Genomic DNA, 24,038 nt, shown 5'->3' on the forward strand with positions numbered 1-24,038 from the left:
AGTTAAAAGCCACAATCCATGAATTAGATAATAATAAATATAAATGATAATAAATTCCATTTAATAAAACCTTATTTTATTTCAGTGTAATAAACAAAATGTGATCAAATATAATTTGACTTAATTTTGGGGGCGGGGGGTTTCTTACTGAATAATTTCCTGATTCCTGATTGCCATTAGACCTCGAGGTCTTACTGATTAAGTTGCGCAGGATGTCAGTTTCAGACCAATCACTTTCAAGTATAACTGTGTTTCCCCCCACTCTCTGACTTTAGGGGGAGCGGAGGAAGAGAGATCATCTGAGGTAAAAACACCACGGTTTCCTGAGACTCCTGCGTCAAATGAAATGCTCGTTGCCTCTGCAGAGCTGAATGACAGCTGAGGAGGGAATTCAGTCATTTGTGTTTTGAGAGTTGATTCATCTGCAAGTTACAGTGTAGTAGCATCTGGAGTTGGAATCTGTTTTATAATCTTCAGGATGATTCAGTGTTGGAATAGGAAGATCAGACATAAAATAACAAAAAAAAAAAACAATTGGAGATCAGGATTTGTCAGGAAAAGCCTCATTTGCTCATATCTATTTTATTTTGTTTTCAAAGCCTGCTGCTCAAGTTAGGATCTGATTTGTAGCTTCGGGTTCACCACTAACATTAATCGGCTAAATAATACACTTACCTAATTTTGATCCTGTTCTAGGACCACTTAGGATCGACTTTTGCTGGCAGAGTGCGGTACTTATTAGATGAAATGTAAAAGATGTTTTACACTTATTACAGTACAGTCATTTGTCAAAAAAACACACCCAAAAACAAATTAAATGTATTAATTTTTTCTTATTTGATCTCATTCTCATAATTCCAATCTTGTTCAGTTTGATTTATACCTTTTATTTTTGTAAGTGTACTTTTATTTCTGTTCTTCCATCTGGCTTTACATCTTAGTCTTGTCTCTAATACTAAAATATAGAAGAAAAGTATCTTGGGATCCTCCGAGTTCAACCTTTCCTCACTTCTGTGGATTTCATTACGAAGCAAATTTCTTCAAATGCCAGCAGTTTGGTTCTTCCACAGCTCCTGGCTTATATTGTGATGCACCAATTCATAATTCATGGAATCTTTCCTTCTTCCCTCCTTTCTTTCAGTGCCTCCACATATGAATATGTACACGTCTGGTAACAAAGATCAGTGCAGAAGGGCGGGGGATCGTAATGGATGTATCTATAATGCATCAGGAGCATATTCTCGTTTCTCATGATTCAGTAAAGGCCCCTGAGCTTAGGGCCACCTCAATGCCTGACTCTGCATCTTTAAATCTTACCTCGGCCTTCTGGATGTGGGAGAATATTAAACATGTGCTAAGATTCAGGTTTATCTTCTGGCTGCATTCCCTCGTGCTTCCTGACTCGTAAAAAGGCAATTTCAGGTTTCTAATTCCAGTGGAGAATCTCCACGATCTCTGGCTTATTTAAGCTGCTTTTAGTTTCAGAAGCTTAAACATTTGTATGAAGTGGCTTTTGCTGTGACGATGCTGGGTTTAAAACCTCCAGTCATTGACATTTTCTAATCATTTTTAACCTTGTTCAAAATGTTGTTCAGTTAAACAATTTAGAGCTTCCATCTTGGTTGCACTTCAACCACAACTGAGCTTTTTGTTTTGTGACCCTGATGTTTCCAGCTACACTTTTGCAGCATTTGATAACTTGCAGTTCAGAACTTCATCCTTCCAACAGAGAAAGATAGAGATCAAAATGCACTTGGGGAGTCTGATTCGATAACAATCGGGGGAAACTTTGTGCCACTGGCTTTCAGCTGAAAACAATCAATGTCTTTGTCTTATTTTTGTACGTCGATCTATGTTCACTTCCCAAGTGAGCAAACAGCGCGTGGTGAATTGGTTTAGAGTGGTTGTTGAAGAGGGACCAGTTTATGTATGAGAAGAATATTCTTTGCCTTGTAATGGCACCGATGCCAGCCCAGATTTTAGCCTGGAGTCAGGACAGTAACATGGTGTCGGATCATGAAACGGCTTTTATTCTCGCCTTACCAGCGTGTAAAATGTGTAATGAGTTCTGCAGGATTTCAGAAAATTATTCAATTGCAATATTATTGCTGAAACACTTCCAGGCTAATCAGCTGCTCCAAGATGTAAAAACAACTCGAGGAAGCAGTAATGTCACAAGATTTATTATCATTTTTTCAAATATTGCTAAAATGTTTTCAGTTTTAGTAAATGGTGCATGCTGCTGGCATGGTAGCAGTCTTTAGTGCTGAGCTGCTCAATCAAGAGATTAAAAAAAATATACAACTGATGACCAATGAAACGAGTAAGCAACATAACAGTCGTTTATAATAATAAGTGTCTGACTTAGCTTGGTGTCAGTTTGACCGGATTCCTTGTTGGCTGTTCAGAGTTAGAAATATCAAGGGTGGGGCGACAATTAATTACTGAGGTCAGAATCTTTGCAGTGTATTTTGGTATCCTTCTATCACACTTGAAACTGTTCAGCTATAATGTCCCAAAAACTGTTTATTGCTCTGTTTAATGTTCAGTCTGGTCAGTAGATTCTTGACAGTACAGGTTAGGTTTCTCCACCCAAGTCACCGTTCCATTGGTGTCCTTTGAATAAATTGTCCCTTGGCTTTGTCTTCACATAGTCATATGACCTGCTGCTTTCTCTACATCGTTGCCTTTCACATGGATCGTTTTCCTTAACTCTCTAAATTTAGGTTGAGCGCTGTAGGAAAGAGGACGTCTTTTATTTTTTCTTCTTGAGCCGGAGACGCGGCGCAACGCTTTGACGTCTGAGTGCATCTTGGGGGCATAATCACACAAAACAGTACATTTATTCTTTGAAACAACAAAGTAGCGTATTTCTAAATTGTAATGACTTAATTTTTCACTCGTACAGCAGCTGCCTCATTTTCTTTTCCCATTATTCCTTTAAATTAATTCTATTAAACTTCCAATTACTGACAAATTGTTGTAGCTGCTAATTACTAAAGAAAAGTTGCATTCTTACAAAAAATTGTCTCCAAGTCTGTCTGCATAATCTGCAGTTTATGGTGACTGTAGATTAAATTTACAAGCGATAATAATCTGACTTAATTTCATTGTGAATATATGAAATTATATTTACTAAAACTGATTAGGAGCCTGGAAAAAACGGCATATTAGCATAAAAAATGGGTACGAACCCAGGAATAGTTCATTTGGCTGAATTTTGTATGCATAGTATGAATTACTAAGTTCAACAACTGCTGTCAGATATTAATGCTAAATTTTGTTTTGCATACCCTGTAATAGTTCTTGTGAGAAGCATTTGAAGCTTTCTGGTAGAGTAAGCATTGAAACCATAGAGAAGTTTGGAAAACCTGCATGTTATTAGCACCGAATAATTTTGCTAAATAGTCCGTCATTGTAATTAAAACTAGAATACATTTGAGAGAGCCAACACAAGGTAAAATACCAGGGATTTGTATTTTCTAATTCTTTAAATGGAAAACAAATACTGAGAAGGACGTGTCTCGTTCCCCTTAAGAGACAGGAATTGTCATAAAGCAACCATCCATAGTCTGGTGTCACATCCACTCAGTACATGTAGTGGAAGTGAAATTGGTCTTATGATCCCTCTGCTTTTGCAGCAGCTGTCACCACGCTGTCCAGACTTGGTCTTTGCCTAAGGCGTTGCGGCCATCTGTCCGATGAGACCGACTCTTTCCGTCCCAGCCTTTCAGTCGGACCAATGTGGACGCGCAAGCTGCTGCCGTTTCCTCCCCACACGGGCTCCGAGAATAGGAAGTGGCACATGTGTCTCGAATCCAGGATGGCACATTTCTCAACATGTAGCCAAGAAGAACAGGAGGCACAGGGCCGCTCGGTGATGGTGTGTAGGTGGCGGATGATAGTGAGAGGAAGCGTCTGAGAAATGACGGAAGATTAATTTGATTACCAAATAGACAGTGAAGTCACACGCAACAGGCACGAGGACGGCTGTGAACTCTCATAAAAGACATCAGTGTTCATTCAATAAATAGTCACACGGATCAAGCTTTTCCTGGTGCAGATTTCCAGTCTAACCTGCCAATTCGGACTTTGACGAATTCAGTTTCTTTTTTTTAGGACAGTAGTTCAGAAAGCGGAGAAAAAAGGATTGCAGGACATCAGGGCATCAAAAGGGATCTCCCTAAACTTCACGTGACTTGTATTCAAATCAAAAAAGTGTTTTCTTCTCTGGGAAATGTTTATGGACGTAAATTGTAACGATTTACAGTTTTGAAGCATCCAAGTAAAAAAAAAAAAAAAGGTTAAATTATTCAGAAATTCACTTGCATGCAGAATATCAGAGCCGCTTTCTGCAGTGTTCAAAGTGCCTCACGTGAGATATCGTGCAAAATATACTTAGTTTCCTCAAAGATCTTAACCATAGAAGAAATCTCATTGGTACCAAATATACATTTAATATCCTCTCTGGTCAAAAGGAGTCAAGGATAAAATATTTTGACAAGTCTGAGCTTATTGTCAGTGTTGAGCTCTTGAGAGTTTAATTGCTCCACTGTCTTTGTAACTGGAAAAATCCATTCTTCACCTGAGCACACCTGCACACCTCTCTAGAAGCCATACTTGCAAAGAAACAACAACAAAAAAACTCTCTGCAGGACTCGTATAGCAGTCATAAGTAATGCTTCAAGTTGATGGCTGCATTGTGCTAAAATGTTCCTGGGTTGCAGAACGTTAGAACCCAATTGTTTAGCAGCTCAAATTTTTAATCAGTCTTCCTGTCTGTTATGCTCAGATGCTGTGAAGTAACTACTCTGTGTTGGAACTAATTATGTTTGTAAAACCACAATGTAGGAACACTTTTGTAATTGACTTATTAAAGGATATCACTTTAGCACCAACTTACACCTGTATCTTGTTGAAAAAGCAACAAATATGTCCCACCTGTTGCAAAATATTACAAAAAAAGTTATATATATATATATATATATAAGATTGATGGATGAATCAATCTATGGATTGATTCATTGATTCATCCATCAATGAATCAATCCATAGATTGATGGATGAATAAATATTGTGCTATTTTCCCTTTTTTAGTCATTAACATTGCCAGTAAAAACATTCTGACAACATGTTTGGCAAAGAAAATTTAAAAGCTGGCCTTCATGAAAATCTCATCTAATGTTTGTCCAGCTTAACAGAGTGGGGAGTTTTTTTTAATAGCTAAAGTTACACACCCAGGTTGTACACCAGAAAATTAGAGACAGTTTTTTTGTTGTTGTTGTTGTTTTTGACCCTCTCCAGAATAATGTCTCCAAGTCCTGCTGGTCGTACCAGTGGCCTCAGTGCAAAGTTACGAACATCCCAACAAAAAAAAGGAACCGGTCATAACTTCTATATCCTGATGCTGTGGCGCATAGCTAAGTTAGAGCCCTAAGCAGTGATGGTAGTGCTGGTGAACACCTCCCACCCATCATCCATTACAACTTTTAGTTGCAATGGCAACAATGAGTAGAGACCGACCAAAGAGTCAAACTGGTAATTAAGGCAACACCCACCCATTTCCACAACTTCTAATCAGCTGTTGGATTTAATTCATTTTGTCATTTTCCCTAAACCAAAGATCTTGATCAACTGGCATCTTTATCCATATAAAGATCTTGGCTGGGGGCTTGTTAAGATGGTTGTCATGCTGGGTGAAAGCCGGCGGAGCAGTGTGAATAACTACTGAGCTCGAGCGCTGATTGGAGAAGTCCAGTCCCAAACATCAACAGCGGGTTTGTGTTCTTGGCTAGCAGAGACCCACACTGCTGCCTTTGTGCCTTGCTCTCAGTCCCACCAGAACAGGCTGTGCTTGCTCCCAACACAGGCACATCCCTCCAGACACACACACATGGTAAAAAGCCTCAACGCTACTCGGGGGAAGGTCTTTCAAAAATGTACATTTCAGGCCTTAGGAAGTTCTGGCTTTATGATAAGGAACTGCACAAAGAGAAATAAGTGGATTGTTAAAAGAAGTTCGTTCTGGATCTTGACACATGAGCAGCCCTCATTCTTTTTTCATTTATGTTCCAACTTGTCTGTTTCATCTCGTTTCACCAGCAGAGCTCGACATGCTGCAGGCGTATTAGGAATTCCTATGGAAAAAGCTTGCCTGGCACACTTAAACCTTCCGCTGTTCTTTGCCACTGGCCTGTAGAAAGCAGAGGGTGACGCATCTTCAGCATCTCTTCCAAGATCCCTTCTCTGCAGAAAACAAGAGATTGAAATATTCAAGAGGACTGGGTCGTTGTGTTCTGTTTTTCTACTATCATTGTGTTGGCACAAGCTGGTATATGATTCTCACACCGTGATGACCTTGGGTAAAAAAACAAAACGAAATTCACAGTCTTATGGTAGTAGCATGAAGATTGGCTACAAAAATTAATATTATGTGTAACTGCTGTGTTGGCGGCATAAAAATAGGATATCAAACGTCACAAAGCTTTAATTTGGTGCACAAATTCCAATATGCTGCTTTTTTTAAAACTTGTTTTTAAAGCTGTGTAAAAGTATTTACTGTCAGAAGTTAAAGAGCTATGATCAGGTTTTGGAAAGATTTCGACTTCTGAGGAATTGCAACCTAAAATAAAATTATTTCAATGTGCAGTGACACACTAGAGTTTGCTCATTTTTGACAGTATAGGTCAAATTTTTTTATACTGCTGGAAGATTTAGCTTTAAGCACCTGGTCAGAAATTTTGTTTCTTATGATGCCAATGAATATAACTTTAAAGTGTAAAATAATAAAAAATGTCGACGTTACATACCCTCTTTTTAAGAAACTGTTAGTCTTTCTTTTTCTGTTATTTTTTAATAATCGTTTGACATTATTGTGTGATGATATCCTTTGAGAAACAAACTTCTTAGTTGAATAAAATTACACTAGCAGTCTTGAAACTGCAACACTGTAAAATCTTGTCATACCTTGTTACCAGTAAGCAGCCCATGCTTATGCTGTATTTCTAGGCTGGTTAATGGTGCATTTCCAGATCATTAGCCAAAGGCACCGAAAGGTGAGTTTGTCCTCGACTCACTCGTGTGTTTCTGGGTTGTGTTATGGTTTTTGTGACTTTTCATTTTCCCCATGGCAATGCAAGTTCAACTGGCTCAACTGAAAACACTCGGCCTCGCTGTTTGCATGCGTTATTGGATAACTTCTGCATTGAAACTCTAGCAAGCAGTAAGAAGCATGCAGCTGGACTGTAGGGAGGTTGTCGAAGTAATGAAACTCTAATACATCATTTGTTTTTGTTTGACCTTTTAAAAAGCCGCTCGTTGCCCTGATACAGCCACTGATGGAGAAACACATGCTTCCTCAGCACTTTGTTTGGGGCGGACCAGTCCAAGATGCAGACTTGCAGAGTATTTCATCCCTTTTTCTGGTTATACGTTACTGCTGGTTCAATGATACTAATTACTTTACATCCTCCTACTCCGCCGAGCCTTTATCACAGTAATCCGTTCTCCACTGACTGTTGGAGCAGAGGCCATGCACTTTAAAACAGATTTTTTTTGTGTGCTGCAAGATGCTAGAAATACCAGCATATGACATAACATTCGTATTAGGGCGCGGTAGTACTAATTTAAAACAGCACGATGCCCGGATTTTAATTTGATCATTCTGAGTAAGACTGTATTCAGCGTAAGATAATCGGAAAAATGCTGCCAGCATGACACCGTCTTCATCAGCAAAAGCTCTTAATGAGGGTAATTTTGCCTTTTGTCTCCCTCCAAATGTGCATGCAGGTAAAAGCTGAAGCGTCACAATAAAACAATGACTGTCTTTATGTTTGCTGTGCTGCCTGGCATTCATTCCTCTGCAGCGGTTTTTTGTACAACAGGAGGAAAAACAGATTTCCCCTGGGATAATGTTGATTAAATGTCATTACCCAGCAGCTCAAAGCAGCTGATTTCTCATCTGCTATCAAGAAAGGTGGATGTATTAATTTCAGTTCCTATACAGCATTTGAAACGAAATCAGAATCCCCATGACACCTGTACATTTAAATGAGTGATTCTCCTCATCAGCTCTGTAGTAGTTGCATTAAAAACCACAGCAGAAACTCCGGAGCATCTTTAGCTGATGCCTGCCTGCAGCTGGACTCCTGACCCTGGTTTGTCTGAGTCGTCTCTGCCGGTCACGACGTCAACCCGTCAATGAATGAGCCTGAAATGTTCTTGCTGGTAGATTTATGCCTCTGCAAGAGCAGCTGATCTGCATTTACCTCTTCCATAACCGTCTTGAAATGTCAAGGACAAGCATGTGTTACAGCTTGTACCACTGAAATTATTGGGGAGCTTTCGCTGGCATTCCTCTACTGTGACTTATTTTTTTATTTTTATTTTTTCACATGTTCCCCTACGAGTCAGAAACAGCCACAACTGTCCCACATGTTGCCCTGTTGCTAAGCAGAGGCATCTGTTTTGCACCAAACTGCAGTTTTCCTTTATGTGCTTTTTGGACAAGTTGTGATTTTTTTTTCCCCCTTGTTTTTGTCAAAGACTGCTGTGTTAAAATCTTTAGTTTTACCTTTGACTTTTTTTTCCCCTTTTTTAGCTAATTTGGGTGTTTGCTTAAAATTTTCCGTGATCAATTTTAGTTTATAATTGTCGAATGTTTTCTAAAGTACGCTCAGTCTAATAATTGGGTTGCTATTTTGGTTGGTTATGGCTACGGTGTGATATCATATTTGACCAGAGTCCCTGGAAAGAGCGGAGCAGAGATGGCGAGTAAAGTCCCACGTGTGGAATTGAGTTTTACTTCGGATTCATGTTTAAAGCCTCGAGATGAGTCCCTGAGTTGAGCTTTGTGAGTTGAATCAATGAACAATCTTTCACCAATAAGCTAACCTGTACGTTGACCTTGTAACATTAACAGATGTTAATCTATTTCTTCATAATTCTGACTGCATAAATAATGAGCTTTATTTCAAATTTCAAAGTAAAAGCCTTTAATGTTGGTGTGCATTAAGGCTGCAGGGTTGTAGAAAATCTTGTGATGAAAATAATACATTGAGAAAAACTTGCAGTAACAATTCAGGTGCCATATATGCTTATTTTCTTCTTTTCTCTGCATCTTATTTGTGACCTTTAGCATTTTGAGCAATGCCACTTATATCCAATGTGAGCATCTGGTGCGGTGAGTGCAAGGTCGCAACACTTGGAAGTATCGAAACCAAAAATGATTGCACTCCAAACAGTAATTTCCAATATGAGTATCGCACAGACTGATGTTGGGATTACGATATATTGTGTGCATTGCAAAATTAAGGGTGTATTCTGCTGTAGTTTTTCTCTCCCATCTAAATGAGATATTGACGATGTAGTTTCAGTCCCAGCAGTTTATGGAGGGATATTTGACGGCGTCATTGATGCAGCCAACAGTTCAGACTTGTGGCTGCTGTCAGGCCTCCTTCTTCTGTAGAGAGCCATCAAAAAAATACATGGGTGAATCATAACGCAAAATCTGTAAGTCCTGACAATTACATACTTGGAGGTTTGTTGTTTTAGAAGATCAATAAACAGGAGAGCCTTTTATTTATGTAAAACAAACAATTATTAATGGATTACCTTTTAAATTAGATTACCTCAGATTGTCAGGGGCTTTAGACTCTCTGGGCTCCAAAACCCAGACCTACATTTGTCTTTATCACCGGGCTAAAAAGCCTCTCCTGGTCCACTCACTGTTGTTTTGTGACATGATACAGACATTTTGATAGTTCCTGTTTCACAACATATGTGTAACAGGCAGCATGATGCAGTGTCGATATTATTGTTAAATCATGTGATGGTGATGTAAGAGTGGAAAGAAATCCCCGTTTTTCTTGGCCCTCTTTTTTTTTTTTTTTTTTTTTTTTTATCTGTTATATGCAGGCACTTTCGACCATCTTCAGGGACTGTAGCTTCGTCATCCGTCTGCTGCAGCAAAGCTCCAATTAGCTGCAAATAGCATTGGCAGGCGAAGTGTAAATTTCTGACTCTTAGAATAGAANTTTTTCTTGGCCCTCTTTTTTTTTTTTTTTTTTTTTTTTTATTTCATCTGGTCAGACACTTTCTACCATCTTCAGCATCTGTAGCTTCGTCATCCGTCTGCTGCAGCAAAGCTCCAATTAGCTACAAATAGCATTGGCAGGCGAAGTGTAAATTTCTGACTCTTAGAATAGAATCCCCAACAAATACTGCGTTCTAAACGGTCTTTATTTCTGCAGCATATTGTCCCCTAATGCGCACTTTCACTTATAGCTTTGTTTTTTTTTTGTTTATACAAGGTTTTGCGATTTTCTTTTTTTTCTTTTTTTTCATCATAATATGCCCTATAGCCACGCTGAGCCTTATGATTTCTGTTTGTAAATTACATCTGTAAATCTTGATTGCTGCCCTTGAATGGCATGAAAGTGAAAGTCCTTCCAGCTGCTCAAATGCATCCTTAAAATGTAACAGCTTACCAGGTTTAAGGTCTAAACAGGTTCTGAGTTCATCATATTTTTACAGACAATGGCTGATTAATAGCAGGGATGCTCCATTATTCTCATTTGTAAATTTCTTAGACATGTTTGAACGTTATAACTATGAGAGTAAATAAAAAAGAAATAAAGAAATGTGTGTGTGTGTGTGTGTGTATACATATGAGAGAGAGAGAGACAGGATGTCATTTGGTTGGATAGAAATTCATTTTCTTCCCGTTTCATTTCTGATCGTATTTTGAACACGAGATGTTCTTCCCGGTTTTAATGTAGCCTGCTTTCTGATTTATTAGTCGGTCTGAACTCCCGCTCCCTGAAAGAGTGGGAGCTGACAGCTGTCTGTGGAAAAGTTCTTGGCTCATCTCCACCCAGAGGCTTCATTTTGTGTGTGAGGCCTGCATGCAGCATAGCTGTGTGTTTTGAGGGTCATCCCAGAAAGGCTTCACCCCGGGCTAGTGCGAATGGAGAGTGCACAGACAGGCACCTCTGGGTGTGTGTGTGCATGCGTGTGTGTGTGTGTGTGTGTGTGTGTGTGTGTGTGTGTGTGTGTGTGTGTGTGAGAAGTGTTAGGATTCCTTGTGGCAGATGAGCTCTCTCTCTCTCCCTCTTCCCCTCAGGCTGTTAGAATAAACACAGCAGAGGCAAATAAAAACCATATCCTGACAGTGCAAGACATTTTCACGAAAATGCTAACCAGAATCTAGTAACTTGTCTGGAAAGAAGAAAAAGGCCAACACTACGGCAGGTGGTCCCTACGCAGTAGTTTAGAATGGCAGGCGTGGGAAATTAAGTACTGTGATCTAAATTTGGGTTGTGGACGGCCGAGTGGCTTTTAGAGAAAGCAGAGTATCCGTGGGTACAGACTGAGGAAGAACAGACGGTTTGCCCAGGAGCAAAATGTGCTGAAGCCAAAGGAGGAAGGGGGGGCGGAGGGGTTAAGACGAGGGTCCAGATGTGCGACAGCCGTGCTGGCTGCCTGTTTACATTTCTCAGCTAACAGGAGCATATTTTTAACCTCTGCCTGTTTTTGTTCTTTGTGCAGGTGCTGGCGAGTCGGGGAAGAGCACCATTGTGAAGCAGATGAAGTGAGTAGCTGCTCATTGTTTCGCCTTTCCTCCCGTTCGTTAATCCCAGCTTATTGTTTTAACCGAATTAGCAGTTATTTACATAGATGTGCTGATTTAAACTCGAGACTATCTACATGGAAAAGATCTGAAATTTAAGGAACGAGATCCATGTTTTCCAAGAGCTTTACTGTTTTGGAAGCAGCATATCATCAGAGGTGGGTCGAACAAATGTAACATTTTGAAAAGTAATTCTTTGTAGTTTGCTAAGTAAAAGCACCAGGAACATGAGCTGTCATCACAGAATAAAATTCACTTGAGACTCTTCCGTCTTGGAAAAGTCTTCATACCCGTTGAACATTTTGCTTTTCACCACATTACAACCACAATCTATTTCAATGGGTTTTTTTTTTTATTTTTTATTTTGTAATAGGTTGACTGAAAGGTGCTCATAAATATTTAATGAAAGGGAAATGATACTTTATTGCAACTGTTTTGTGGTAAAAAAGTTTAGCACTGTGGTGAGTAACTGTATTCAGCCCCCGTTTAACCTAAAACCCATAGATAAAATCCAGTACCAACGTCAGAAGTGACCCGTTAACTAAATGTAGTCATCTGTGCGCACTTTAACCCCAATATAAATGCACCTGCTCAGTGAAGGCCTCCGAGGTTTGTTAGAGAACACTGTTAAGAAAAACACAACATAAAGACTAGGAGAAACGGCACATGTCAGTCCTAAGCTTTTATCTATCGTCCGGAAATGGAAATGGTGTGACCCCAATGCAGACCTAAGAAGACCATCCATCTAAACTTGACAGACTGGGCAGGTAGAGCATTAATCAGATAAGAGGCCGTTGGTAACTCTGGACAAGCTGCAGAGAGCCACAGCTCAGGCGGGACAGCCTGTTAACGCAACAGGTTTTAGTTGGGCACTCTAAAGATCTGGCTTCCCCCCAGATGCTGCAAAATGCTCCAGATCACAACCCTAAACATGCACTTTAGCATATTTTTATTATAAATTATAAACCAATTACTGAAGGTCTTTGCAGATATTTTCTGATATGACATTTTGGAAATCCTGGACCATCCAGCTCCTCTACAAGTATGCCATAGTTTGCATGTTACTATATTATTACCTCTGCTGAGTTTGAGTGCAGATTACATACTGATATATTGTATAGAAATTATACACTAGCATGTCTGCATGCATTTGAATTGGCTTGACATTAATTCTTAGAAGAAAAGCTTAATAAAGATTAAATTTATTTGTGTTCAGGGACATTAGTAAAAAAAAATCATCTTCAAGACACTCAAGATTGGTGCTTAAACGCTTCACACATCATTTGTATTGTTTGTATGAGGATGAAAACACCATGGGCTTTCAGTAATTTTGGCTGGGGCTCACAGTGTTCCACTGTGAGCTCACTTGAATTTTAATTAGATCCCATTCAGCACAGCACACAGCTACTGAGCATCTTGGCCGTGACACACCGGGGGAGATGGTTCTGTTTGGTTCCGAGCTGAGCAGCTTCTCGTTTAGCCTCGTGCTTTTTCAGTCACACACTGACGTCTTGCTTTTTATTTCTCGGGCCAAAATCTCAGAAAATGAGTAAATATTTGTTTTGTGTCCCTCGGTGGATTTTTCGGTAATAAAATGTTTTAACGAGAAAAAAACAACAACCAAAAAACCAAAAAACCAATGATTTTACAGTGATATGGAAAGTGTTGCTCCTTACCACATGTCTCTATTTTTACCCTTTTGTCACACTTGCATATTTCAGATCATAGGCTAGCCAGATTTTTCAAACCATAATTTAATTTAATTTAAGGGCGGGGATATGTGCTGCTTTCAATGCAGCTTATTACAAAGCTTGGTTTTTATTTCTTCTGTTAGGCCCTGTTATTTTTTTCCAGTTTCATGCTTTGCTTCATTTTCCAGGATTATTCATGAAGATGGGTATTCAGAAGAAGAGTGTAAGCAGTACCGAGCAGTGGTCTACAGCAACACAATCCAGTCCATCATGGCCATCATCAAAGCCATGAGCAACCTGAAGATCGAATATGAGGACAGTTCTAGAACGGTAGGGGTTTGGAGTCACACACTTTTGCTTTCTAGGACCAAGAATCACTGCTGAAATAACGCCACGACTGTAAAAATGACTAGATTTTGGTCTTTGATGTCATGAAACCTTAGAGCTCGTAACATTAATATTAAACCTGCTGGATGTTTGCATAAGGATTGTGCAATGAAGATGCTTGAAACGCAGAGATAAAATCTCAGCTGGTTCCATCTAAACCCTTAGCTTTCATCACATTTACCCCGTGGGACTGACGCTGCAGAGTCCGTCCAGATCTCCTAAATGAGGTGGAATAGTTATTATTGGAGGTTGGAGAGTGGGGGGCGGGGGGGCAAAACACCAGGACAGACTTTGAAGATGGCCGCCTGCAGAAATCTATTGGAGGAAAATGCAAACAGCCACTTCTCAATGGGGAAGCTCCCAGTAAAATATTTAGACTTAGACAGTTACAGCAATGGAAAAACTCATCTCTTTTTTTTTTTCCTTTGCGTTCAGCAGAAAGCAGATGTTTACATACAGTATAAACGGACGCAATATATTTATTCCTCTATGTCTTGCGTTAACTCAGCCTAAACGCCTACGGTTTTATGTAAGCTGTGATTTCTAAATGATTTCTGTATAGACACTTTTAGGAAACAACTTAAGACCCACTTTTTTAAACTTGCTTTTTAGCGTAATACTGTGTTTTATTGTTTTGTATGTTGCTTTTAATTTCTTTATTTTTTACATTTTGTGCAGCACTTTGTGACCCTGGTCTGTGAAAAGCGCTATAGAAATAAAGTTTACTTACTTACTTACTTAAAGTTATTTCTAATTTATAAAAACCAGAGTAAATAAGGATGTTGCTTCTTTTTACACCTGTTCACCTGTATTATTACCTTCATCATGACTGCAGAGTGGTGTGGTTAATCGCTGGAGTTGGACAGTTGAAGACGTTGGCATCTGGTCTTCTTCTTCATTTCCTTCTGATTATCGCAAAGAACAGTTGGTGCCATTCGAAAAATCTATTCACTGTTGCACTGTGCACATTGTGTGGCACGTCAGCCAAGTGGACCTCCTGTGGGCTGCAGCTGACAATGGCTCCGAGGCCCGGATAATGGTTAACCAATACATGGAAGTCTGCCCTGCACAGCAAACACTAGAGGTTTATGTGAGCCGCTGTCTTGAGGTGAAAACGCACAGGGCCAGTGGCGTCACGAAGGTGATGCAGCAGGTGCCCTTTCCGTTCCGTTGATCAGAAAGCTCCTCCTCCTGCCGCTGCTCTGCTCTGATTAATGTCGGCATTAATGTAAATGTCTCGCAAGCCGCTTGGTCGGTCGACGCCGCGGAAACGTTGACCTTAAAGTTGTTTGCGTGGGCATGAAAAGGACAAGGCAGCAGAGTGATATTTATAGTTACAGAAACTCGCTGCAGATGTAAAACTCAGAACATTCTAGATTACTTCCATTTGTCAGTTTCAGGCTGATTGGTGACTAATCTGTTTTTTCCTTTTTTTTTCTAATTGGAAACTTCAGATAATGTAGTCTAAATATATATATATATATATATTTTTCTGTCTTAACTCTTTCAAAAACAGTAAACGGCTCAGAATAATAATTTTTAAAACATTTAAGACCACACTTAACATGCAGCATAACATCAAGTCTATGTGTTGGCTAAGTAACATCGCTAATCCCTCCTGTTATCTGATTAGTTTTGGACAAACAAGAGACTCTGCGTTTTTGTTTCTTCTGCTGCCATTGTTGACAATTAATGAAAGCATAATGATTAATCACAATGAAGAGAGCACGTCAGCATAAGCTGTTGTTCACTCATCTTTTTACTTTCTTCATGCATTTTCCTGAAAAGTCTTGCACTTGCAACAAAACTGTAAATGTCGTCACATTTCCTTGACAGCACCAGCAGTTTTCAAATGACGCCTTTCATGTGCGTGTTCTCCGCAGGACGATGCTCGCCAGCTGTTTTTACTGTCTGTAGATGCAGAGGAGCAGGGCAGCCTGCCAGAAGACCTGTCCAAACTCATCCAGCGGCTGTGGGAAGACGGCGGCGTCCAGAGCTGCTTCACACGGGCCCGGGAGTATCAGCTCAACGACTCCGCAGCCTAGTGAGTTTGTGCGACAGTAGCCTGAGATGAGCACTTGAATTTTAAGCTCCGTGTTTGTGTCTCGACTTGGCGTGGGGGCAGTAAAGGATTTTAACTGTATGAATATGAGTGGGAACGCCGCAGCTTCATGCTGCTGCAAAGTTTAATTGAAAACAGGAAATCTATTAAATATCTCTGTGTAGATTTAGTTTTTCATAAAGTAAAGAAAAATTGTATAAAATGAAGACCTGCTAAAATTAGTTGCAGTTTTCAAGTTATTGACTGACCAGTCGGCCTGCAGTCGGCTGTTCAGTAAATATGACGCCATCAAAATGACCCGATTGTAAATTTGTCGCTAGTTTGAAACTGTAGCTTTTAAAATGTTGCCTTGCTTAGTCTGCAGCATTTTCACACGTGGCTCAACTCTTCTAGATTTAGAATAATCTCAATGTTTACCAATAATACTAAATAAAAAGTCAGAAAAAGAGTCGTAACATAAGGAAAATGCACAGAGTGATACCTTTAAGAATAATTCATACTTGGATATTTAAAAAAAAACAAAAAAAACAATGTTATTTAGAATTTGATGTTGTTTCGTAGACACCAGTTTTGTTATAGTTTTTATTTTCATATCCAAATTTTGATTGGTCTATCATAAAATGAGCAAAAATATGCCAAGTAATGTAAAGAAATTAGATTTTAAGCCATTCCTGGATGCTGGTCTGAATGGTTTTTACGCCGTATTCAGAAATCAACACATTTTGAAACGCCTGTACTTAACACAATAGTAACCTGTTGCAGCTGCTCATTCAGTCCCGACCTCCTCCGTGAAGCCTTATTACCTCACTAACCATCCACCGTGGAGCACTGCGTTCGCTGGCCTCGCTGCTCAGTGTAACGGCAGCAGTGAGACTCTGTGGTTAGGATGCAAGAGATGTTTATCTCCGTGACCCTCGGGGTTGATCTGATACAGAAGTCTGGAGAATACAAACCTTTGTTCACCGTACTACGAGCCGCAGCACGAAGAAGCTGCTCTGATTCGTCTGGACCGGCTCGTTGACGGGGCTGCGACCTCTGCAGGTTGCGTCTGTAGGACACCGTAACGTGTTTCAGAAGCGATTGCGCCGCGGTAAAGGCAGGATCCGACTCGCCGGGACATTGACATTGTCCTGTTTATGTTGGCTAGCGTAATCTAAACTTTTCTGCGTCTGCTTCTCAGCCAAAACTGCAGGGGGTTGTGGACAACCAGATGGTGGTTCATCAAGGTTTTATAGTGTGCTAAGAGAGTAAGTTGATATAAGGGTGGACTAAATGAGTCTGGCATCGGGCCTTAATCCATGTCGGAGGACTTGAAGAGAGCCAGAGAGAGGAAGGGGGAAGATGAAGTGTGAGCAAGGGAAGTGGCACGCCTCCCGCCAGACCTCTGTGCTTGTAACAGATTCAAAGACGGAAAATACTAAATTGAATCGATTCAAAAGACCTCAACCTTGTCATTGATTTCTCTGTTGGAAAAAAAAAAAAAAAAATCCTCTTTCCTCCCAAGTGTTCTTTGTGCCGTCGCATTTTTCAGCTTTACACTTTCTTGTCACACTGCAGCTGCTTGCCGAATTCAGCTTCTTCGCAGTTGTTCATCATAATGAACAAATCGAGCACAAGTCTGACATGTTTGCTGAAAGCGGTCACGATCACTCTCTGCGATGACGGCCGTGATGCTGCTCCTACACACTCGTGTAGGGAGTAGGAGCTGAAATATTTGCACGTAGTCTGCATGCCGTGCAAACGTTTGTCTCAAGGGTTTTCTTGTCGGTTAAAAAGCCAGAGATTCGGTTCATTAAGGCATTTTACTTCAAGAATAAATGAAAAATGACACGACCAAAACTACTTTTACTCTTCAATTACAACAAACAAACTTTCATTTATTCTATGCTTTTACTGAAGTGTTAGGACTTCCTCTTAGTCTTACAATTTACTCCAAAACATCATACGACGCTTTCTCGCCGAGGCGAGACAGCAGTCTTTCACAGATGCGTGTTGACACGTGTGTTTTCTCCTCAGCTACCTTAACGACCTGGAGAGAATAGCCAAGTCAGACTACATCCCCACACAGCAGGACGTTCTGCGGACCCGGGTGAAGACCACAGGCATCGTGGAAACGCATTTCACCTTCAAGGACCTGCATTTCAAGTGAGAATCCTTTTTTTTTTTTTTTTTCCTCACAAAAAATCGGTCTCTTCATTTGAAAACCTACTTTTATTTCAGCTTTCTGAACGGCAGGACATTAATAGGCTGTATATATTAGTGAAGGTCTAAGAGGGGGGGAAAAAAAGGGTCTCTTGCTCAATTACTCAAAGATGTACCTTTTTTAAAAAAAATAATTACAAAAAATACATTAACAAATATGCATTGCGTACCTGAGGAAAAAGTTAGGATACCCTAAAAGCTAATGTTACTCCCAAAACTCAGTGAAACATTCCGGTCTACCTCTGACGTGGGTTTGCCCAGTTCATTAGTTTCAGCTGCAAGATATTTAGGTGGGTTTTTTAAGTCGGTCCTCAGTGGGCTCCAGTTCTGACTGGACCCAGAGCTTTGTACTTCCAAATATATTTCTCACTGAAAAAGACTTATTTTATCAGCATTTTATAGAAAGTATTTTTTTTAATGCTTTTCATTTTGTGTTTGGGTTCAGGGGGCGGCTACGATGCAAAATAAAATTTCTTATAAGTTATGTTAGCTTAAATACAACATTTTCATAAGAACTGGATGTAGCATGGTTACTTGATTCTTCTATAAATTGGTCTACATGCCTGAAAAATACACAATACTGCCGCTTTAAGTTCTTCTCATTATTGATAATGAGTTTTCAGGTGTTGTGTTCATTTCTGTCATGTAAAGTACATGTTGGTAAAACACTCGGGCTGTTGCAGGGTGTCCTCATTTATTCAAATGACTGTTCTGGATAAAACCGATGTAAACGGTGATGAAGATGAGCCAAACTGCGTGAAGTGTGTTACGGTTAGTCAGCTCTTATTCAGCCTCTTAAAGGTCTGTGAAACCGACACAATCGTCTAATTAGTAACGTTTGGCAACGTGAAACCTGAGGTGTCGACGTTGTATTCCTGAAGTTTCCTCGGAACGTCGCTCTCTTCGCCCTCGGTTACCCTCAAAACGAACCAGTCGGACGTCATGCCTGGCGATAATAAGCGCCCTCTTTCTTTTCCTTAACCTCACTCCGCCTACACGAATTATCTAGTCGTGGAGAAAAAAAAAAAAACCCCTGCTGCCATCAAGTCACCACCTGTCTTTAAGTCCTCTTGTTACCACAGCAACTATACTTTATAAGAAAAATACCAGCAAAATTGGAGAACGATGCATGTACATCAGACGTTGCTCTTACGAGACGACGAGACAGAAGCTTTGAAGACCGTTTGCTTTGCCGTCTGCTGCCTCGTGAAAGCGTCTCATTTACTCGCCGTCTCTCTCGCAGGATGTTCGACGTCGGCGGCCAGCGGTCGGAGAGGAAGAAGTGGATCCACTGCTTCGAGGGTGTCACAGCTATCATCTTCTGCGTCGCGCTGAGCGCCTATGACCTGGTGCTGGCGGAAGACGAGGAGATGGTGAGTCTCGCGGACTTCAAAACGGCTTCAGATCTCTTGCACGGCCTCTCTCTCTCTCCTAGGAACGGTTTTCACAAGGAGGGCAGCCGGGGGCTTCGATTAACTAATTTCCTTCTGCCTGGCTGGCGCTCTTTAATCTCTCGATAATTCGCGCTTGTCGCCCCCAGAACCGGATGCACGAGAGCATGAAGCTGTTCGACTCCATCTGCAACAACAAGTGGTTCACGGAGACGTCCATCATCCTGTTCCTCAACAAGATGGACCTGTTTGAGAAGAAGATTGAGCACAGCCCCCTGTCCATCTGCTTCCCTGAGTACACTGGTACGGTATGAATGCCAGCTAGTCTCTGCAGCTCGTAATGATTCCACAAAGTCTGCTTCAGAAAGTAAATACACATTCTGACGCCGTAGGAAGTGCTTCAGAGTCGATGTAATAACTGTGCACTTAGCCCCTCAATTTATACAGCCATAAACCTTCAGCTTAGACCCTCAAAGAAATAATCTGCTTCTCTTCATCTCATCATTCTCAGTAGATTTAAATAATTATGTGGATCTGTTTTGCATATTCTGACATTAACGTGTCTGATTTCATACAAATTTCAGTCTCTTTTTGTTCCGCATGCACAGATTCGCAATCTGATGTCTGCATTTAGCTACGAAACATCATGTTTTCAACTTAAAGTCGTACGTTTGTTGTACATCGCTTTATTTCATTTCATTTTACCAGAGCCTGTGGCTTGCTTTCACATTTTTGTCTTCCTCATTGAGATTTCATACCATCGGCCAACAAAACGTAGTGCGTATTTGTGAAGAGGAGGAAAGTGATGCACAGTTAACATAAAAAAAAATAAATAAATAAGTGTAGTGAGACCTGCTTTTTTTTTTTCACGTCGTCTTGTTAGATAATGTTGGTCTTCGTGTCCCACAGGCCTCAACAATTACAAAGAGGCTGCAGCTTACATCCAGAGCAAATTCGAGGACCTGAACAAGAAAAAGGACACCAAGGAGATCTACACCCACTTCACCTGCGCCACTGACACCGAGAATGTGCAGTTTGTGTTCGACGCGGTCACCGACGTCATCATCAAGAACAACCTGAAGGACTGCGGCCTCTTCTGAGAAGCCGATCCAAGGAAGAATCAAGGTCAGGCCGGAGATATTCACTTAGAGATTCGATTGAGGTTTTATTTTTTTTTTCTGTGACTGATTTGTTTTATTTTATTTATTTATTTTTTTTTTTTGTCTTTTTAGATTACTTGAACAGTTCTGATGACCATGACGGGGGCGTTTATACACACACCACGAATAACTGCACTGTCCATAAACGATTTCTGCTTCAATCTGCTTTTTATTTTTGTTATTCTAAAGACACCTAGGAGACAGAAAACCCAACGGGCCTTCCAGATGTTCCAACGATTGCCGATCCAGTCGCTCAACTGTTTGGGCTTTGACCGCAAAAATAAACAATTATTTTATATTGTTTTTCCTTCATTTTCAATTGCTAAAGGAGAGAAAGGAACACCTAAATTTAACTTTTAGATCCTGATGTGCAAATTATGAAATGTTTAATCGTGTGAAACTTATTTTTTAAGATGCAGAAGAAGCATATGGACATGAAATGAGATTCATAAGAGAGAAAAAAAAAAGTGCTTTTTTTTTAAAATACTGTTTACATTGGTTCATCATTCATAGCTAAACCATATATTCTGCATGTCTCCACAGGACCAATAATAGCTCTGTAATCTGCACAAATTATTCTAACATTCCTACAAAATGATTAAAAAAAAAATAGATTTTTTTTTTTTTAGCAAAAAATAATAAAAAAAAAGGTTTTACCTGCAGGGGAAAATTTATGACAAAATGCTAACGTGTATTTAAAGTTTGTGTGCACCTAACATGCTATCACTTTTTATACTACTATTCATTTCTGTGTCTATTGCAGTATGTTTTGTGCCTTTACTTCTGTTTACAGCCAGTTCCCTAGATATACTTTCATTACCGTTTGTCCTACTTTGCTCCTAAATTTGTTTTCTTTCGTTTTTTGTTTTTTTTCCTCAGTCTTTGATCTATGAATACATAGTGATTATTAAAGAGATATCAAAATCTAATTCAGAAAAAAAGGTTAGTAGTGTTTTTGGTTTTAAAAAAATGCAAATATTGGTCTTATATGATTTAATTTAAATAAAGTAGAAATCACTCTTGCATATTGGTTTTTGTTCTGTTTTTTTTAATGCAAGTACTCTCACAGCAGTATGCTTATTTTTTTTTACAGGTGCATCTTAATGTTAATGCAATTGAAAAGGTATTGGATGATGACTTTAGTACACACAGTGATGTATCTCAAGCATTTAGTTTTGATTTTGATGTCGATGGCCAACGGCTTATTGAAGCCCTACATTCAGTTCATCAGAAAATGAAATGTCTCTTAGGACAAATAAAGTAATTAATGTAGCAATGTTCTGTTGGTGCTCAAAAAATGCGGTGTCCAAGGACGACGATGGAAAGTTTAGGGGAAGGAAAAAGTGTGATAGAAAAACGTGCACTAGCAACAGGTTGCATGCTTTGATTTCTCTTTGTCACCAGGCCATCACCAAGGTGACATTTCCACAATTGGTGATGATTTATAAAGCAATATCTTCTGCTATTGTAGATCCACTGTGTTTTATCAAGTCCAAAGTCAGAGCTACGGTTTACCTGGACATTTTAAAGCACTTCATTCTGTTTCAGCGAGCCTTGTGGAGACGCTGATTTCATTTCTATACGGTACTGTCAAGAGGAAGATGGCTGACACCATGGCCAACCTTACAGATGACTTCAAACCCACTATTACAACAATATAGCACTTCTTAAAAGCCAGGTGTCGAGTGCACACCACATGGACACACATCCAGACACTCGTGTGTTACAGAGCAGCCTACCGAGTTTGACCAGGATGAGGGCTCCCCGTCTATCCAGAAGAATCACTTGAAGACTCGGCTCTTCATGGAGCATCTTCTACTTCACACCCTTTACCTGTTTCTGCACTAATGATTCTTTTTTGCATTAGCTTATGTTGTTAATTGAATATTTGGTTTCTATTAGCTTTAAGCCATAATCATCAAATTATGCACATCATTGTCTTCTCTTGGGCTGTAGCAGACGCACGCAAGCTGCTTCGATGACCGATGCAAATTTGTAGAGTTGCGGCTAAAGCTACTGTGTCATTATTTTAAATTATGAAAATAAAATGAGAGGTTAGAGTCCTGATGTTGAGGAAAGATGGGCAGAATGGCTACACTCAATAACATTAGCAATTACAAAAAACGGTAAAATTATAAAGATAAAAGCAGCTAAAACATGTAATTATATTAAAAGTATAATCATAAAATCCATGTCAGTGCTTGCATATATTTATAAAAGTATGTAAGACTTAAGCTATGAATTCCTGCGGTGTGTTTTGTTTTTGTCAAGGTATATTTTTCAAATTGAATGTTGCAGCTTCGCCTTTGGAAACTTGCAAATTGTTCAGTTTTTTTTCTTTTGCAAGCAGCACATGTATATGTCACAGACTGATACTGCCACCTGGTGACCAGTCAATACAAAAAATCATTTTAATTAAAAATGAAATGTATGTGAATGTATCTGTCTGTGGCGTTCATGCCTCCGGCAGCTGAAACCTGATGAATCAATAAGGGGGAAGCAGAAGAACAGTTTATTAAAAAAAAAAAAAAGTTGCAAATTTTTCTCATGCTTTCCTACATATCAAAGTTCATATCGGAAAAGAATTTGAAAACTTAGATCATTGGATTAAAACCACCCAACGGCAACATGCCTAAACTTGTATTTGAACTGGAAGCGTCTCCAGCAGCTGAGAGGCGTTACGTGCCGTAAGGCATGCAGTCGAAGCAAAACTGCTGAATAATGTCACTGGAGCATCAACCAGGCTGGTTTTACCTGATTTCCACTCTCAGGTCTGAATGAAATAAGGTGATTTTAAACCACATTAAGGATGGAAACTTTTTATTTTATTTTATTTTTTTATGTATTCCACCAGTTTTGTGATTTAATTTGATTTTAAGGGTTTTTAAAGTGAAAGTTCTCTGATGGACTCCGTGATCCTAGACTGTAGTTTTTTTTTTGTTTTGTTTGTGTTTTTTGACAAAAAGCTTGAGAAGTTATGGCTTACAGGTTAGCTTTTATTATTAATTTGTCATGGACAAATGATAACTTGCTTACTTTAGCTTTAAGAATATTGAAGATGCTCATTTATTTTACATTAGAATTTAAAATGTGACTCATCACAAGCATTCATTTCTGCTCACATTAATGATTGTGCCTTGCAGCTCATGAAATCCTGAAGTTTAATTTCATTTTTAATACTACATAAGATTCATTAATGAGGATTTAACACAGAATTAGACTTGCAAAGTCACGCTTTTGTGGCAGGTATTGATACTTTTTAACAGTGTGAACAGGTTCAAACTCTTGATGGAAATTGGCATCGTCTTAAAGCTCGTCAGCTCAGGAAAACGCGAGTTGCTCTAAAGTTTTCTGGTAGACCGACATCAACAAGACTCACTAAATTAAACTAAACAAAAACGTCACACTGGCCCTTAAACAACTTGATTTCTGGGTCTGTCCACTTTTCTTCCAGACTCTGTGACCTTCATATACAAATCTAATCAATGTCTTTTTTTTCCTCTCTCTCTCCTTTAG

At 39.6% G+C, this 24,038-nt stretch overlaps 1 protein-coding gene across 2 annotated transcripts in view; it reads left to right on the forward strand.

Moving 5' to 3' along the window:
- LOC103150711 (guanine nucleotide-binding protein G(i) subunit alpha-2-like) overlaps positions 1-21,484 on the forward strand; it is a 48,987-nt gene extending 27,503 nt beyond the window's left edge. The window contains exons 1-10 of one of the 2 annotated variants that reach the window (XM_016680864.1): positions 6,432-6,444; positions 9,015-9,022; positions 11,548-11,590; positions 13,509-13,650; positions 15,591-15,751; positions 17,786-17,914; positions 19,215-19,344; positions 19,512-19,665; positions 20,272-20,487; positions 20,595-21,484. In XM_016680864.1, coding sequence (XP_016536350.1) covers positions 11,586-11,590; positions 13,509-13,650; positions 15,591-15,751; positions 17,786-17,914; positions 19,215-19,344; positions 19,512-19,665; positions 20,272-20,462 — 912 coding nt within the window. In that variant the 5' untranslated portion in view covers positions 6,432-6,444; positions 9,015-9,022; positions 11,548-11,585 and the 3' untranslated portion in view covers positions 20,463-20,487; positions 20,595-21,484. Of the gene's footprint in view, positions 1-6,431; positions 6,445-9,014; positions 9,023-11,547; positions 11,591-13,508; positions 13,651-15,590; positions 15,752-17,785; positions 17,915-19,214; positions 19,345-19,511; positions 19,666-20,271; positions 20,488-20,594 lie in introns of those variants that run through there. The other variant, XM_007570431.2, reaches the window with a different exon arrangement.
- The last annotated feature ends 2,554 nt before the right edge of the window (positions 21,485-24,038 follow it).

This window comes from Poecilia formosa, unplaced genomic scaffold (genome assembly GCF_000485575.1).
Source record: "Poecilia formosa unplaced genomic scaffold, Poecilia_formosa-5.1.2 Scaffold260, whole genome shotgun sequence".
Classification (NCBI taxonomy): domain Eukaryota; kingdom Metazoa; phylum Chordata; class Actinopteri; order Cyprinodontiformes; family Poeciliidae; genus Poecilia; species Poecilia formosa.